A 19382-nucleotide genomic window follows, 5' to 3' on the forward strand; every position below is an offset into this window, starting at 1 on the left:
TGTAACACAATAAACAAATAAAAAAAATGCAAATATACAGATACAGTATATCAAAGTGGCACCAACAGAATTCCACTTTAGATGGATGATTGTATATATCACATGCAAAAACAATGTTAATCATGTAGGATCAACATAACAATACAATAACAACAACAAACATCATTGGTGACTAATGTTATATGTTGTTATACATCCTTTTATACAGTATGTCCATTAATAGGCTGAAGGTGTTCAATAGTAAAATCTTATTTAGATTAAACTAATTAAATGTCTATTATAATACAAATGCATTTTGATGAACATGGAAACCAGATTGTGATTTTTCTTCTCTTCCCCCAATTGGCACTCATAAACACAAGTTAAAGGAACAGGTTCTGTCTTACTCTCCTTCTTGTAGTATGGACAGTCCTTGAGATGTTCAGAAATTGGAGGCAATTTGTCAAAGCACCAGCTATCCACAGAGGAAAACAGGTTGCTAAACTGCCAAACCTGAAGACGTTTTTAAGGGCCATTAATGTAATATAAAGACAAACAGTTATTTTATTATATATCCATGCATACACAAACTATATTCTCTATGCATGCCACTTTTCATTAGATAAAACTGAAACTGGTAAGAGGAGACAAACTTCACAAACTGCATTAAAAATTGGAAATTGTAACAGTTGACAATATACAGTGCATCCGGAAAGTATTCACAGCACTTCACTTTTTCCACATTTTGTTATGTTACAGCCTTATTCCAAAATGGATTAAATTCATTATTTTCCTCAAAATTCTACAAACAATACCCCATAATGACAACGTGAAAGAAGTTTGTTTGAAATCTTTGCAAATTTATTAAAAATGAAAAATTAAAAAATCACATGTACATAAGTATTCACAGCCTTTGCCATGACACTCAAAATTGAGCTCAGGTGCATCCTGTTTCCACTGATCATCCTTGAGATGTTTCTACAACTTGATTGGAGCCCACCAGTGGTAATTTCAGTTGATTGGACATGATTTGGAAAGGCACACACCTGTCTATATAAGGTCCCACAGTTAACAGTGCATGTCAGAGCACAAACCAAGCCATGAAGTCCAAGGAATTGTCTGTAGACCTCCGAGACAGGATTGTATCGAGGCACAGATCTGGGGAAGGGTACAGAAAAATTTCTGCAGCATTGAAGGTACCAATGACCACAGTGGCCTCCATCATCTGTAAATGGAAGAAGTTTGGAACCACCAGGACTCTTCCTAGAGCTGGCCACCTGGCCAAACTGAGCGATTGGGGGTGAAGGGCCTTAGTCAGGGAGGTGACCAAGAACCCGACGGTCACTCTGACAGAGCTCCAGCATTTCTCTGTGGAGAGAGGAGAACCTTCCAGAAGAACAACCATCTCTGCAGCACTCCACCAATCAGGCCTGTATGATAGAGTGGCCAGACGGAAGCCACTCCTCAGTAAAAGGCACATGACAACCCACCTGGAGTTTGCCAAAAGGCACCTGAAGGACTCTCAGACCATGAGAAACAAAGATTGAACTCTTTGGCCTGAGTGGCAAGCGTCATGTCTGGAGGAAACCAGGCACTGCTCATCACCTGGCCAATACCATCCCTACAGTGAAGCATGGTGGTGGCAGCATCATGCTGTTGGGATGTTTTTCAGCGGCAGGAACTGGGAGAATAGTCAGGATCAAGGGAAAGATGAATGCAGCAATGTACAGAGACATCCTTGATGAAAACCTGCTCCAGAGCGCTCTGGACCTCAGACTGGGCCGAAGGTTCGTCTTCCAACAGGACAACGATCCTAAGCACACAGCCAAGATAACAAAGGAGTGGCTCCGGGACAACTCTGTGAATGTCCTTGAGTGGCCCAGCCAGAGCCCAGACTTGAACCCGATTGAACATCTCTGGAGAGATCTGAAAATGGCTGTGCACCGACGCTCCCCATCCAACCTGATGGAGCTTGAGAGGTCCTGCAAAGAAGAATGGGAGAAACTGCCCAAAAATAGGTGTGCCAAGTTTGTAGCATCATACTCAAAGACTTGAGGCTGTAATTGGTGCCAAAGGTGCTTCAACAAAGTATTGAGTAAAGGCTGTGAATACTTATGTACATGTGATTTGTTTCATTTTTTATTTTTAATAAATTTGCAAAGATTTCAAAGAAACTTCTTTCACGTTGTCATTATGAGGTATTGTTTGCAGAATTTTGAGGAAAATAATGAATTTAATCCATTTTGGAATAAGGCTGTAATTTAACCAAATGTGGAAAAAGTGAAGCGCTGTGAATAATTTCCGGATGCACTGTATCCATGAATTGTTGGTTGTCCAGCACCATCCACCATGAGAGTAGATCTTTTTCTCCCACTTCAGTGAGACCATCCCTCTTTCATGCAGTAAGGTGCTGCACACTTCTCTCATAAATCGGGAGACCAGAGCAAGCTGGGTTAGGATGAAGCTGTCAAGAAATCCAGCAATATGGACTAGATGTGGCGATGAGGAATTTGTGTTCATCCATTTTGTATGCATTGTACTGCAGTATGTCAGAAGGGATTTCGTGACTGTCTTTTTGTCCTTGTGGCTCTTGTAAGATTTCTTAGCTGCTTGGGCTGGCTTGTGGCTTTATTTCAGTACCACCTGAGGATGCAGTATTTTGCCCTAAAGATTTTATGGTATGTTTGCAGCCAATCAATTCCATGCTAAACATTCTCTCCTAAATGTTATAGCTTTCAAGATCCACCACAGTGGAATTCCTTGCTAATGCTTCCCTTTCGTCCTGAGTCAATCCTCCTTGAAACTCTGTGTTTGAAGCACTGCTTGTACACACAGATCCTTCCTCTACTCCATTTTAGAGCGGTACCCCTCCCACAGCTCAACCATAACTGAAAGTTCTTCAGCCACCTTTTCAATAAGTTAAGGAAAGAGGCTCTTCATTTTGAGTGATCGAAACAGATGCTGCTGGTTCCTTAGAGCCACTGAGAGATCCAGAGGTTCCTGTTTGTAGTTCTCCTTTAAAATGTTCTCATAGAACTCTGGGGTCTCAGACTCTTCAATGGGCCATCGGTTCCACTCCATGGAGCAGGAGACAACACTGGCAAGACACACCTCCAAGTTCTTAGCCTGCTTTGATCGACACATGATAAATGGGCAGCCATATTCAATACTGAGACACGGAACCCTCTCATTAGGGCACAAAAACATATGTTCTTCTTCCATGCAGTAGTGATACACAGCACCGCACAGCAAACGGCAGCTGATGATCACACACGAGACAGAAACCTCTACTGGGGTCTTGCAGCGTCAACTGTGGCAACTCTCACAGTGTCGATGAAGTTTGGATAATTGAGTCCTTTGCCTGCCCTGTGATGAAATGCAAGATAATGAGGTGGTTAGATAGTTTGGTGTGTTTTAGACAAAATAGAAACTTATGAAATTGTCTTACCATAACTGTAAGTGGATATAATTTGCAAGGTCAAATTGTGATTGTCTGAAAAAGAGTGGTGACGTGGAAGTTAATGGAAACTGTTATCATTATTCAGATTCAGCTGAGGTTTTCTTATCCAAATGAACCCATAGATCATTTTTATTTCAGATATACAGTCAACCTGAAACAACCTGGAGTTAAAGGGATAGTTCACTCAAAAAGGAAAATTCTCTCATCATTTATTTACCCTCATGCCATCCCAGATTTCTTTCTTCTGCTGAACACAAATTAAGATTTTTAGAAGAATATTTTAGCTCTGTAGGTCCTCAAAATGCAAGTGAATGGGTACCAAAATGTTGATGCTCAAAAAGCACATAAATGCAGCATAAAAGTAATCCATATGACTCCAGTGGTTAAATCCATGTCTTCAGAAATTATATGATAGGTGTAGGTGAGAAACAGATCAATATTTAAGTCCTTTTTTCCCTTTAAATTCCCTTTAAATCCTCCCTGCCCAGTACGTGGTGATATGCACGAAAAAGTCACATCGTCAAAAACATAATGGGCATGTGAAAGTGAAAGTAGAGATTGATAATAAAAAAAGGACTTACATATTGATCTGTTTATCACCCACACTGATCATATCACTTCTGATGTATGTATGGATTACTTTTATGCTACCTTTATGTGCATTTAGAGCTGGTACTGATGTTGGTACCGATTTACTTTCATTGTGAGCAACTACAGAGCTGAAATATACTTCTAAAAATCTTTGTTATAGTTAGCAGAAGAAAGAAAGTCATTCACATCTGGGATGGCATGAGGGTGAGTAAATGATGAGAGCATTTTCATTTTTGGGTGAACTATCCCTTTAACTGCCCTGATCAATCACACAATGGAGTTAGCTCAAGAATCAACCATTCAAGGGGTTGAACTTACAACCTTTCAGTTATCATTTTTAACCATTAAGTCTCCCAACTCCAAACATACATTTAAAGCATTGTCCAGATCTAACACACCACTTCTCACAACAGGATTTGCTTGTCTTCTGGAAACACATAATCTTATGTCTAGTACTGTGTGCATTATATAATATGTGCAGACCAGGCAACATTATGGTGTTTCAATTAATATGCAGACAAAATGCAACAGCTGATGTGTGCAACTAAAAAGTACTTTTGCATATAATGTTGCATTTCTAATTTCTGTGTTGAAACATTTATTATGTTATGCTAATAGAGTGTCTTTTTCACTGTATTAAAGTTTGCATTCATAGTAACACTGTTTTGAACCCTATTATTATCAGTTTCACTTATTTTATGGCCCCTTACCTCAGCTTCTGCAGAGCAGAGTAAGCTTGCAAACATCTCATCCATCATCTTTCTCAAGCTCACCAAAATCAGATGTGCCCATGTTCTTGTGCTCAGTCATCACCCTCGTGGAGGGATCTTTAAGTTGGATGAGTCTTTGTTTGTAACTTCTAGGATATTTGAAGGAACAAAGAGTCTGTACTGGTATCGGCTCTAGATTCCCATAAATAAAATCTTTCTCTCTCTGGGCATGCAAGCATCCATTTGACTGAAGGAAATCAGCATGCATCCACTGTGCACTATATACATGTTGAATTCTCTGGGTTTTCTCCTCTCTTATCTTTTTGGGATGTCTTGATCTCTGCCTGTTTGCAACCACCCCTTTCCATACTAAACATCTTTTCAAACAGATTGTACTTTTCCTTGTCAACAGCACCATTGAAGGCCGCATCTTTATTCAGTGCTTTCTCACAAGCTTTAGAAGGTCCATTAACTAAACTGGACCTGCCACTCCCTCTGTTGGAGTGGGTTCCTCTTCTCGTTCCTCCATTAACTAAGGAAAACAGCTCCTCATTTCAACCTGGCACATAGATGCCTCTGGTCTCTCAGTGCCATGGAAAGGTCTAGTTATTCCTGCTCATGGACCTCTTTCAGGACATTAATGTACAAGGGTGCATCAGGGTTCTCGACAGGCCAGCGGTTCCACTCCACTGAACAGCAGACTACACTCGCAGGACACACCTCCAAGTGTTTGGACAGCCTTGAGCAACACATGCTGAAAGGGCAGCCATAATGGGCATTAAGACAAGGCACTTGCTCGTTTGGACACAGAAGGGAGTGTTCATCCTCTTTGCACATGTGGAAAGTGGCACCATAAAGCAAGCGGCAGTTGATGACCATGCATGTCACAGAAATCTCTATTGGGGCTTTGCAGCGATGGCTGTAACAGGTCTCACAATGCCTGTGCAGCCTCGGATCGGTTCTCCTATACCAGCTCTGTATGAAAACAAAAAGACTTTCACTAATTATACAGGTGCATCTCAATAAATTAGAATGTCGTGGAAAAGTTCATTTATTTCAGTAATTCAACTCAAATTGTGAAACTCGTGTATTAAATAAATTCAATGCACACAGACTGAAGTAGTTTAAGTCTTTGGTTCTTTTAATTGTGATGATTTTGGCTCACATTTAACAAAAACCCACCAATTCACCATCTCAAAAAATTAGAATATGGTGACATGCCAATCAGCTAATCAACTCAAAACAACTGCAAAGGTTTCCTGAGCCTTCAAAATGGTCTCTAGGTTTGGTTCACTAGGCTACACAATCATGGGGAAGACTGCTGATCTGACAGTTGTCCAGAAGACAATCATTGACACCCTTCACAAGGAGGGTAAGCCACAAACATTCATTGCCAAAGAAGCTGGCTGTTCACAGAGTGCTGTATCCAAGCATGTTAACAGAAAGTTGAGTGGAAGGAAAAAGTGTGGAAGAAAAAGATGCACAACCAACCGAGAGAACCGCAGCCTTATGATTGTCAAGCAAAATCGATTCAAGAATTTGGGTGAACTTCACAAGGAATGGACTGAGGCTGGGGTCAAGGCATCAAGACACAGACATGTCAAGGAATTTGGCTACAGTTGTCGTATTCCTCTTGTTAAGCCACTCCTGAACCACAGACAACGTCAGAGGCGTCTTACCTGGGCTAAGGAGAAGAAGAACTGGACTGTTGCCCAGTGGTCCAAAGTCCTCTTTTCAGATGAGAGCAAGTTTTGTATTTCATTTGGAAACCAAGGTCCTAGAGTCTGGAGGAAGGGTGGAGAAGCTCATAGCCCAAGTTGCTTGAAGTCCAGTGTTAAGTTTCCACAGTCTGTGATGATTTGGGGTGCAATGTCATCTGCTGGTGTTGGTCCATTGTGTTTTTTGAAAACCAAAGTCACTGCACCCGTTTACCAAGAAATTTTGGAGCACTTCATGCTTCCTTCTGCTGACCAGCTTTTTAAAGAGGCTGATTTCATTTTCCAGCAGGATTTGGCACCTGCCCACACTGCCAAAAGCACCAAAAGTTGGTTAAATGACCATGGTGTTGGTGTGCTTGACTGGCCAGCAAACTCACCAGACCTGAACCCCATAGAGACTCTATGGGGTACTGTCAAGAGGAAAATGAGAAACAAGAGACCAAAAAATGCAGATGAGCTGAAGGCCACTGTCAAAGAAACCTGGGCTTCCATACCACCTCAGCAGTGCCACAAACGGATCACCTCCATGCCACGCCGAATTGAGGCAGTAATTAAAGCAAAATGAGCCCCTACCAAGTATTGAGTACATATACAGTAAATTAACGTACTTTCCAGAAGGCCAACAATTCACTAAAAATGTTTTTTTTTATTGTTCTTCTGATGTATTCTAATTTTTTGAGATAGTGAATTGGTGGGTTTTTGTTAAATGTGAGCCAAAATCATCACAATTAAAAGAACCAAAGACTTAAACTACTTCAGTCTGTGTGCATTGAATTTATTTAATACACGAGTTTCACAATTTGAGTTGAATTACTGAAATAAATGAACTTTTCCACGACATTCTAATTTATTGAGATGCACCTGTACATTTTAAATTGTCAAATCTTTACATAAAGTTATATTGATATAAAGGAGGTTGTATAATTACACTCAAATGTTTCATATTAGGATAGTTTAATATGAATAATTAATAACTGCATTCTAGTTTCCGTTTTACAGCATAACACATTCTAAAGTGATGTAATTTAAATCAGTAACATGTCATACATTTTGGTATTCCAAACTATACTTGAGCATACCAATTTATCAGTACAACATACTATCTATGAACATACCATTATTATCTGAAGCAGTCTATGTGAGCAACAGCAGTTTCTGAAAAAGGAGAGTACCAACTTATTAAATGAAACAAATGTCTTTGTCTTATCTGCATACACACATCAATAACAGCTACATTAACAACTATCTAATACATACACATTACGTAGTGTTGGTAAGTGTAATATTATATTTTCAAAAGATTACCTGATTTGATAAGACCTATGAATTTCTGTTAACGTGATGTATAGCATTGGAAACAGCTCTGACAGGACAACAGTTATTTACCTAATGGGTGAATCAAGTCTCAAGAAGTTGCTCAGCCTTAGCTGATCGTTCCAAGAGACCTTTCTAAAGAACAGGATTGTGGGTCATGTTAAAAATAGTCTCCTCAGCTGACAGATGCAAGTTTCTCTAGATGCTGTGGACAAGTTCTGACAGATGACAAACATTAACAGATAAAAAAACTCTGTTATTATTTTTTCCCGTTAACCTCACCAAAATCAATGCCCTCTACTTCACAGAGGTCAATTGAAGAGGACAGGACAGGTCTGATGACAGCATAGCTGACATGCTTGTTTATTATAGTTACATAAGTGATCCAGCAGGTGGCACTCTTTCTCTTATTTAATAGGACTCTGGTGCCCACTCAAAAACATTCAACAAATGAAGTGTCTTACAACTTGGTATAAGGTACATTGTCGTCAAAAAAAGAAATGAAAGAAAATTAAACAAATATTTTTTTTGAAACAGATCCCAAATTATTTTTTTGTACTACAACATTTGTTGTACAATAGTTGGCAAACAAAAACTGTAGTCAAGGCTGTTTCTGAGCATATGGAGACCCTAAACGAAAACTTATTTGGGGGACCTAAGCGAAATCTTACTATTAATTACACAAAATGCAAAAAATAAAATAAAAAATGTAACAATACCATAACAAAAGTTAACAATAAATCAACAATAAACAACTATACAAATTAACAATAAATGACAATAAATAACTGCAGTACTGTACAAAAGTCTTAGGCACATAAGATGTTTCACAAAAGCATTTGTCTTAAGATGGTTATTTATATCTTCATCTTTAGTGTGTCAATAGGAAATATAAATGTTAGACTCCCAAACATTACTTTTGCAAATAGAAAAGATTAGAATAGAAGAACAGGGAGCCCTGCAACAGATGTCATTGAGACAGCCGAAATAGATAGAAGAACTGTGGTGAATTCTCCAAGAAGCTTGGAACATCCTATCTGCCAACAACCAAGAAAAACTGTGTCCATGTGTACCTAGGAGAAATGGTGCTGTTTTAAAGGCAAAGGTGGTCACACTGAATATTGATTTAGCTTTTTTTTTTTTTTTTTGTTTACTGGACTTTGTATGACAATAATGTCATTATTTTTGAAGACATCCTCACTATGCAACATTTTTCACAAGTGCCTAAAACTTTTGCCCAGCACTGTATGTATGTATGTATATATATATATATAATATACAAAATTAGGCCTAGTATAGTACAGGAGGTTTAAACCCATGAGAGAGAGATGGTGTTTTATAGTGGTCGGGATTTTTGATTCGTCCCAGTGACTGAAGTCTTTTGAATCCGTTCACCAAACAGATTCGCTCAGTTTCCGTTTGTTTCTTCTGCAGATACATATTCACGCCAGTAGGTGGCGACACATTAGCGTATTTTATGTTATGACTGAGTCACTGAATTCATTTGCTCAACTGATTCATTAAAAACACTGCTTTGCTCAAGACCGAAACAATAGAAGTGAACAAGAACGACTTGTTCACTTAAAAGATTAGTTCAAAACACTGATTCATTCACGAAGAAACACCACTAGTGTTTACTCATGTTTTCGTGCAGCAAAAAATATTGAACAAAACGATGGAAGCTTGACAAACAAAAAATAAGGATTCACGTGCATTCATGTCTGCAGTATTCTGAGGTGCTTGCGAATTACATTTTAAAATCTGTGTAACTGATAAGACCAAACAAAACAAACGCCCCAGCGGTTAAAGATTATCTGGTTGTCTTTTTTTTGGGGGGGGGGGGGGGACATGCCATTTCAACCTTTCAGGACATGCCCTTTCAACCTTTTCAGCATGTCCTGAAAGGTTGAAAGTGCATGTCCTGAAAGGTTGAAAACCCTTGAATACAATACAAAGCCCAGACACCTACGTATGTCCCCTATCTTTTAGGGTAGGTGTGCTAGGAAAGTGGGAACAGACCAGTAGGAGTCACCGCTACACTTGGATACTCAGTCTGAACTCCGTGATTGAGCAGGGGAGCACAGTGCCGGAAGTAGGGTTTCGGGATACGGACTTTTGGGAAAGTTTACACTAGAGTCACCTACTTTTCCGAAGGATTAACGCGTTTCCGGGTGTCGGCGATCGTCCGTTTTTGTTTCACTGTTCCATTCATCTACACTTCTACAATGGGGCTCCCTGCGCTGGAATTCAGCGACACCTTTCTCGACAGCCCTGATTTCAGAGAGCGACTCAAATACCACGAAATTGAGCTGGATCGTACGAATAAATTCATAAAGGAACTCATCAAAGATGGCAATATGCTTATCAGTGCGCTTAAAAGTAAGACAAAACTTGTGTATTTGTTATAAGCTTAAAATGTGTTGTTGTGAGGCGTGAATGAGATTTGTTGTGAAAGAAAAGTTAATACAATAATAACTGTGGTTATTGAAAAGAAAAATATCCTTGTGTAAAAATATGGCATTTCAAGCATATTCCAGGACATTTCCAAATATTCAGGTTTGGTATGTGGATATATAAATATAATATATATATATATATATATATATCCACTAATATAATATAATTAATATTTAACTAATATAATATTTAATAATATTATAATATTTAAATATAATATATTTGTATTTATATACATATACATATACATATATAGCTCTGGAAAAAATTAAGAGACCACTGCAGTTCAGGTCTGGAGATTGGGCTGGCCATGACAGGGTCCTCCATCCACACCAGTGATGATCTGGGGTGCTTCAGCAAGGCTGGAATCGGGCAGATTCGTCTTTGTGAAGGATGCATGAATCAAGTCACGTACAAGGTTATCCTGGAAGAAAACTTGGTTCCTTCTGCTCTGACATTGTTCCCCAACTCTGAGGATTGGTTTTTCCAGTAGGACAATGCTCCATGCCACACAGCCAGATAAATCAAGGTGTGGATGGAGGACCACCGGATCAAGACCCTGTCATGGCCAGCCCAATCTCCAGACCTGAACCCCATTGAAAACCTCTGGAATGTGATCAAGAGGAAGATGGATGTTCACAAGCCATCAAACAAAGCTGAGCTGCTTGAATTTTTGTGATAGGAGTGTAATAAAGTCACCCAAGAGCAATGTGAATGACTGGTAGAAAGCATGACAAGACGCATGAAAGCTGTGATTGAAAATCAGGGTTATTCCACCAAATATTGATTTCTGAACTCTTCCGAAGTTGAAACATTAGTACGGTGTTTAAAAATATTACGAATCTGTTTTCTTTGCATTATTCGAGGTCTGAAAACGCATCTTTTTTGTTATTTTGTCCAGTTGTCATTTTCTGCAAAAATGCTCTAAATTATAATATTTTTATTTGAAATTTGGGAGAAATGTTGTCAGTACTTTATAGAATAAAACAAAAATGTTCATTTACTCAAACACATGCCTACAGTTGAAGTCAGAAGTTTACGTACACCTTAGACAAATACATTTAAACTCAGTTTTTCACAATTCCTGACAATTAATTATAGAAAACATTCCCTGTCATAGGTCAGTTAGGATCCCTACTTTATTTTAAGAATGTGAAATGTCAGAATAATAGTAAAGAGAATGATTTATTTCAGCTTTTATTTCTTTCATCACATTCCCAGTGGGTCAGAAGTTTACATATACTTTGTTAGTATTTGGGCCTTTATATTGTTTAACTTGGGTCAAACGTTTTGGTAGCCTTCCTCAAGCTTCTCACAATAAGTTGCTGGAATTTTGGCCCATTCCTCCAGACAGAAGTGGTGTAACTGAGTCAGGTTCGTAGGCTTCCTTGCTCGCACACACTTTTTCAGTTCTGCCCACAAATTTTCGATTGGACTGAGGTCAGGGCTTTGTGATGGCCACTCCAGTACCTTGACTTTGTTGTCCTTAAGCCATTTTGCTACAACTTTGAAGGTATGCTTGGGGTCATAGTCATAGTCCATTTGGAAGACCCATTTGTGATCAAGCTTTAACTTCCTGGCTGATGTCTTGAGATGTTGCTTCAATATATCCACATAATTTGCCTTCCTCATGATGCCATCTATTTTGTGAAGTGCACCAATCCCCCCTGCAGCAAAGCACCCCCACAACATGATGCTGCTACCCCCATGCTTCACGGCTGGTATGGTGTTCTCCGGCTTGCAAGCCTCACCCTTTTTCCTCTAAACATAACGATGGTCATTATGGCCAAACAGATAATTTTTTGTTTAATCAGACCAGAGGACTTTTCTCCAAACATTAAGATCTTTGTCCCCATGTGCACTTGCAAACTGTAATCTGGCATTTTTATGGCGGTTTTGGAGCAGTGGCTTCTTCCTTGCTGAGCAGCCGTTCAGGTTATGTCGATATAGCACTCGTTTTTACTGTGGATATAGATACATGTCTACCTGTTTCCTTCAGCATCTTCACAAGGTCCTTTGCTGTTGTTCTGGGATTGATTTGCACTTTTCGCACCAAACTACGTTCATCTCTAGGAGACAGAATGCATCTCCTTCCCGAGCGGTATGATGGCTGCGTGGTCCTATGGTGTTTATACTTGCATACTATTGTTTGTACATATGAACATGGTATCTTTAGGCATTTGGAAGTTGCTTCCAAGGATGAATCAGATTTGTGGACGTTCACAATTTTTTTTTCTGAGGTCTTGATTTGTTTTGATTTTCCCATTATGTCAAGCAAAGAGGCACTGAGTTTGAAGGTACACCTCCAGTTGACTCCAATTAGCCTATCAGAAGCTAACTGGCAAATTGCCTAAAGGCTTGACGTCATTTTCTGGAATTTTCCAAGCTGCTTAAAGGTACAGATAACTTAGTGTATGTAAACTTCTGACCCACTGGAATTGTGATATAGTCAATTAAAAGTGAAACAATCTGTATGTAAACAATTGTTGGAAAAATTACTTGTCATGCACAAAGTAGATGTCCTAAACGACTTGCCAAACTATAGCTTTCTAATATGAAATCTGTGGAGTGGTTAAAAAATGAGTTTTAATGACTTCAACCTAAGTGTATGTAAACTTCTGACTTCAACTGTATAAATAGTAAATCCAGAGAAACTGATAATTTTGCAGTGGTTTCTTAATTTTTTCCAGAGCTATATATATATATATATATAATTCAAGTTGTTATTATATGTTATGTTTTGTGAATTTATTTGCCCAATTATATCAGATGACAATTGGGTCTATTCTGATGTCTTGAGAAAGTGCAGTTGATTAGACACAGTGGAACTTAGTTTACTTTGTTTAGTGTTCAGTGTTCAATGTTATGAAAGGACATGTTAAATTGGAGGCTGACCTTTTGGCCTGTCAAATACCTCGTGTGTTAGACATTTCATTTCTGGAAACTACAGCCTCTTTTGTAGAGAGGCTTCATATGCCCTCACTAATCTCAGTTAAAAGATTAATGCAGAAGCACTGCATCATGAGAAGGTAATTGTGATCATTTCAACTGTCCCTAGTCTCAAGCCCTGCTGTGGACACACACACACGTGCATTTTGGGTTTTCAGACTCTTGTATTTTATAGCTGTTTACAGTCCTCAGCAAACCACTGTAATCACATAGCCAACAGGTTTAAGAAGTGAGGACGTACAGGGTTTGTGTATGCCATCATCAACAGGTTTATTCAACTGAGATCTGATATACAGTAATATTTGAAAAGGAGACAAGACTTAGCTAGATAAACTGTTATCTGCCACTTCACTACCTCTCTCCATGTTGGTTATCAGATCTTTGCACTACACCCTAGTCTCTGTGCACTTGTCTTAGCCTTTGAACTTTCATGTAACTGAAGGTTGGATCCTATCCACATAGGCTATTTCTTTTTATTTTCAACAACATTCTCTTTCAAAACGTTTTCTTTTATTCTCAACCACAAAGTTGTCAGTGCATGTCAACAGGTTCATACAGGCTTTTGTTCCAAACCAAAGGCAGTGGATGGATGTCATCCCTAAAAGAATGTCTTGCTTTACATTAATGGTTCAATTGACAATGGTTTATGTAACTTATGAGGTCATCTCCTTCCTGTTGCTCCAAACAAATCACTAATTATATAACATTATAGTCATACTTGATAACCCAACTCAGAGGAAATTTTAATTGAAAAGAAATTGCTTTTTCAAAGCTCATTGGACTTAAAGGGATAGTTCACCCAAAAATGAAAATTCTCTCATCATTTACTCACACTCATGCCATCCCAGATATTTATGACTTTCTTCTTTAGAAAACAAATAAAGATTTTTAGAAAAATATCTCATTTTTCTTTGTTGTTTCAATGCAAGTGAAAGATGTCCAGAACTTTGAAGCTCCAAAAAGCACATAAAAGCAGTGGTTAAATCCATGTCTTCAGAAGTTATATGATGGGTGTGGGTGACAAACAGATACATATTTAAGTCCTTTTTTATTATAAATTCTCCTCCCTGCCCAGTAGGTGGCGATTTGCATGGAGAATGTGAAAGTGAAAGTAAAAGGTTTCTCACCCACACCTATTGTATAGCTTCTGAAGACATTAACCACTGAAGTCATATGGATTGCTTTATGCTACCTTTTTTGGGCTTCAAATTTCTGGCCACCATTGGACCAACAGGGCTGAGATATTCTTCTAAAAACTATTTTTTTTGTTTTCTGCCGAAGACAGCAAGTCATACACATTTTGGATGGCATAAGGGTGAGAAAATTATAAGAGCATTTTCATTTCATTAACTGTCCCTTTAATTGGGTTCTCAGTTATTTTTCATTAATTTAAGGGTCAACTTAGTCTCAGAGGTTCCTAATTCCTGTTGTTTTAATTCCTCAAGAGAAATAAAAAGACACATATGAGACCATTGTTGACATGCTGTAAGAGTATATACTGTAGATAGAACTATAAAATCAGTGTGGATGGGATAGCTCAGATAATTTTTGGTATCTTGGCTAATTTGCAGATTGAGGTCTCTTCTGAAACTCTAGAGCAGACACAAGTGAGATTATATGGCTTTTTCACTGGAGAAAAAAAAAGCTGTGAAGCAGAAGACTTAAGCAAAAGTCTCCATGTCATTGGTATCTGGGAGAAACAATCAACATTTTAAACAACGTCATCAACATGATTTTTCTCTCCTATGGGAAATGGAATGTGCTCAAATTATAAAACTAGACCTACAAAAAGAAGCTCCATCACGTAACTCAGTTTATTGTCTTTCTGATAGGTCTTTCTTCTGCTGTGCAGAAATTTTCCCAGTCCCTTCAAGATTTCCAGTTCGAGTGTATTGGTGATGCAGAGACAGATGATGAGATTAACATTGGTAAGTATTTTTCTTATCATTTACTCTCCCTTATGCCATCCCAGATCTGTGTGACTTTCCTTCATCTGCTGAACTCAAATGAAGATTTTTAGAAGAATTTATCAGCTCTTTTGGTCCATACAATGCAAGTGAATGGGTGCCAAAATTTTGAACCTCCAAAAATTGCATAAATCAGCATAAAAGTAATCCATATGTCTCCAGTGGTTTAATTCATGTCTTCAGAAGTGATAATATAAGCGTGGGTGAGAAACAGACCAATATTTAAGTCCTATTTTTACTGTAAATTCACCTCAATACCCAGTTAATCTCCACTTTAACTTTCACTTTGACATTCTTCTTCTTGTGTTTTTTTGGTGATTTACAGTCTTCATGCATATCGCCCCCTACTGGGTAAGGAGAAGAATTTCTAGCAAAAAATTAAATTACATAAATATTGATCACTTGCATACCCACACCAATCATATCACTTCTGAAGATATGAATTAAAAAACTGGAGTCGTATGTATTACTTTTATGCTGCCTTTATGCACTTTTTGGAATGTCAACATTTTGGCAACCATTCACTTGCATTGTATGGATCTACAGAGCTGAAATATTCTTCTAAAAATCTTTGTGTTCTGTAGAAGAAAGAAAGTCATACACATCTGGAATGGCATGAGGGTGGCATCAGTGGTTAAGGCTCTGGGTTACTGACTAGAAGGTCAGGGGTTCAAGCCCCAGCACCGCCAAGATGCCACTGTTGGGCCCTTGAGCAAGGCCCTTGACCCTATCTGCTCCAGGGGCCCTGTATCATGGCTGACCCTGCACTCTGACACCAGCTTAGCTGGGATATGTGAAAAAAAAGAAATTTCACTCTATGCAAAAAAAAAAAAAAAAAAAAAAATTATGTGTGACAAAAATAAAGGCTTCTTCTTCTTAAATGATGAGAGAATTTTCATTTTTGGGTGAAATATGCCTCTTAGTAACCACCCTGCTATTGGACACTTTAACTCATGGATTAAGTTAATGCCTGACTGTAAATTGTGAATTTCTACTAACGCAAGTCCAAGACAACACGCCTGTCTCTATATGCTGTTTATTTGTAGTTGTCCTAGTCATCAACCAACAGTATCTAATAAAATTGAGAACACTACAGATTGCTGTTCTCTTGCTGTAGTACCACAATTCTCTAGTTTTAAACAAAACAACAATGGTTCTTTATCAGACTTAGAATACTTCTTTCTGGCATTTAGAAAGCCATGAACCCAAACAGCAGTCTGAGAAAAAGTTCAAGGAATCAGAGTGTTCTTTCTGTCCCTGGCTTTCCGTATTGGTCATAACACAATGTTAAATATTTTTTTTTGACTGCTGAAATAGTACTTGTGCAAGTGAATGTTAGTTGATGCTTCTCATTTTTTTTGAAGCAGTCGAAACATTCTTCATTTTTGGTATGGATGGAAACAAAGACTGTTGGCAGCTTTAAGTATGAACCTAGGTGATAAATCTTTGTCTGGTCCATTTCACTGCAGCTACAATACAGTCAGTTATAATGGCCATTCCTATTTGTGAAAAATCATAATCCCAGAAACCACAGTGGCTGTTGTAATATATTTAGATCTCAACAGGATGACTGTTGTTTAATGCATGCCTTGCATTGCCATGTAAGTGAATCTAAGTGGATTCCTGTTTCTCCTGCCATGCATCAAAGGAGCTGATATTTATCCTGCTGTAACGTGATTTTGAAATGGCTAAGGGTCTGTTCATCTGGAGGCCTCCTAATAGAAAGTAGTTGAAAGTAGTTCTTATCTGAGTTACTAATTTGATGCTTGGGGGAGTTAACACCCAGGAGAATTATGAGAGGGGGCTGGGAATTGGGAGCCTTTCTTAAAAATGCTGCACATCCCAGGACAGGAAGTGACCAAAGCATCCTTTAGAAGAAAGAAACAATTCCAGAACAGGCTCGTCATCATAAAATTATTTTACGCACATGATGATACACCATCTTGTGCTTATAGTGCCATGACATAATATTTCCCACATTTCTTTTTTTAATAATTTTTCAGATGCAGGTTTTAGCCTACAGCTATGTGTTTGTGTAAACATTAAAACAAGATATTTTCAATTACTAACTTTAACGCTTTAAGTAAAAAGTATCAAGGAATCTGCACACCATATCCAAAAGCTGAAAATTAATGAATCATAAAGACATGAGGCTTGAGATTTGAGGTTCGCTGTGATTGATTTACTGAAAAGTTACAAGAATTACAAATGTTTTCTCATTAATTCCCTGTTGCCTAACATTTAGCTTTGATTGGTAGTGTTTAAAATCTGGGTCTTGATTATGTTTATCTGACGCACTGAAGACAGTCTGATGGACTAAAACATACACCTTTTGGTTTTGTCACATTTGTCGTAAGCTTTTATATTTGGTGGGCAGATTCCATGATACGTTTAACTTTTAATTCGTTGCCAATGCACCCAGTGAACTCTAATCATTAATTCTGGCGCAGAACAAGTTTTAGTTTTTTATGAACCACTGTTAAACATGGAATATGGCTTATGAAATTATTTATCTTTATTTATTTATTTTTTCCATGGCTGACTGATCATCATTCTTGCACACAAGAGGGGCTCATACAGGAAATGTGTTTTATGTTACTCACATTGCTACATTTTGAATATGTGGTCTGCTGTTTCTTGAATACCCCTTTGTGCATTGATTAGTTGTTGGTGGCCATGCTATTTTGTCAGCATGGCTAATATTATGTTCAGGTTTTCTGCATTTCCTTTATTTTGAAGGTTCAAAGGGTGCAATCTGATGCACAGATAGAGCAATTTCAGGTGCAACGCTGATGGATGCATGATTGGAATGCTTTCTCTCTTATCACAGCCCAGTCATTCAAGGAATTCTCCCAGCTGTTGAACACCGTGGAGGAGGAAAGACGGCGACTTGTAAGTTTTTTTTTTTTTTTTTCTTTTCTTTTTTTTTTTTTTTGGTGTTTAAAGGTATAGTTCACCCTAAAATGACAATTCTGTCATACTTTTTCCATGGATCACAATGGAGATGTTAGGCAGTGTGATAGTCTTAGCCACCATTCAGTTTCATTGCATCTTATCTCCATACAATGGAGGTGAATGGTGACTGAGGTTGTCCTTTGGTCTAACATCTCCTCTTGGGTTCCATGAAATCATGAAGTCATATGAGTTTGAACTGATATGAGAGTAAGTAAAATTATGACAGAATTTTTATTTTTGCATGAACTATTCCTTTAAGCTGTTTGGGTTTAATTCTCAGTGATGCCCATAAACCCACCACATGATGTGGTTCACTTGAAAGTGCTAAAGAAGTCGTAAATGAAGAGGTTGACTAGTTTTAGCGATTGTTTGCTTTTTAGTATATGGTTCTTTATTGTTCCCTTGATGTGGTATTTATGACACGTTGTTAACAGTTTCAAGTTTTCAACGTTTATTGCTTTTATAAAACAGCAGCAACATCACTATTACAGAAGACCATGTTACATGTATTTTGTAATAATTTTCAGAATAAGTACTTGTTACACCAAGTAATATAGTTTTTTAGCCTAACTTTAGGCTATTTGCAGTCACATTTGTCCATTTATATTTGTTATACAGCGGCTAAGAACAATGTAAAAAAGTTAGGGTTGGAATGATCTGTTTTATAATGCTTCATCAGACCAAACACACTTTTAGGATATTAGTTGCACTATACAATAAGGGTGCTCTGTTTCAAATGCACACAAGTTTTTTTTTTTTTTTTTTTTTTTTTCCAAGACAGCTGTTAGTATTATAAGAAACATGCTGTCTGCAAAAAGATGCCTACTGTAGGCCACGACTCTTCGTGGATGGGAGAGAAAAGGCATGAATCTGCAAGGGGCGATGATAGTGTGAAATATCTCCATGACATGTCTGCTTGAAGTCACACTCTTAAAATGAATTATGAAGTCAACAGCCTAACATCCTCATTGCCATCATACGCAGCTTCAAATTGGCACTTTTATGGGCAGTAAGCATTTGGTAGTGTGTTGCCAGGGAATATTGCTGGCACTCACCACTACAGCTGGTGGATCATTAGTCATAGTACAGCCGTAAAAGACCTCACTCACCATACAATGCTGCCTTGTGCTTCACTGGTGACCCTGCCCACATGTTAACAAACACGGAGCTTTGTTTAGAATTCATGAGGCATTTTGCCATTTACTATACATTGACCCGGTTTTCCTACTTAAAGGAATAGTTCACCTAAAAATTCAAAAAAAATCTCATCATTTACTCTCCC

The 19382-nt window shown here is 38.2% G+C and overlaps 1 protein-coding gene and 1 pseudogene across 8 annotated transcripts in view; one reads left to right on the forward strand and one right to left on the reverse strand.

The window, feature by feature from the left end:
* Nucleotides 1–252: 252 nt before the first annotated feature.
* LOC127430526 (F-box only protein 40-like) lies at nucleotides 253–9212 on the reverse strand (annotated as a pseudogene).
* A 594-nt stretch (nucleotides 9213–9806) lies between these two features.
* Nucleotides 9807–19382, forward strand: part of LOC127430504 (rho GTPase-activating protein 42-like) — a 59279-nt gene continuing 49703 nt past the window's right edge. For 2 of the 8 annotated variants that reach the window (XM_051680322.1, XM_051680323.1), the window contains exons 1-3: nucleotides 9807–10151; nucleotides 15011–15106; nucleotides 17976–18037. In XM_051680322.1, the coding sequence (XP_051536282.1) occupies nucleotides 9998–10151; nucleotides 15011–15106; nucleotides 17976–18037 (312 nt within the window). In that variant the 5' untranslated portion in view covers nucleotides 9807–9997. The remainder of the gene's footprint in view (nucleotides 10152–15010; nucleotides 15107–17975; nucleotides 18038–19382) is intronic. The other 6 variants (XM_051680325.1, XM_051680329.1, XM_051680326.1 and 3 more) reach the window with 5 other exon arrangements.

The sequence above is a fragment of the Myxocyprinus asiaticus genome, chromosome 40, assembly GCF_019703515.2.
Source record: "Myxocyprinus asiaticus isolate MX2 ecotype Aquarium Trade chromosome 40, UBuf_Myxa_2, whole genome shotgun sequence".
NCBI lineage: Eukaryota > Metazoa > Chordata > Actinopteri > Cypriniformes > Catostomidae > Myxocyprinus > Myxocyprinus asiaticus.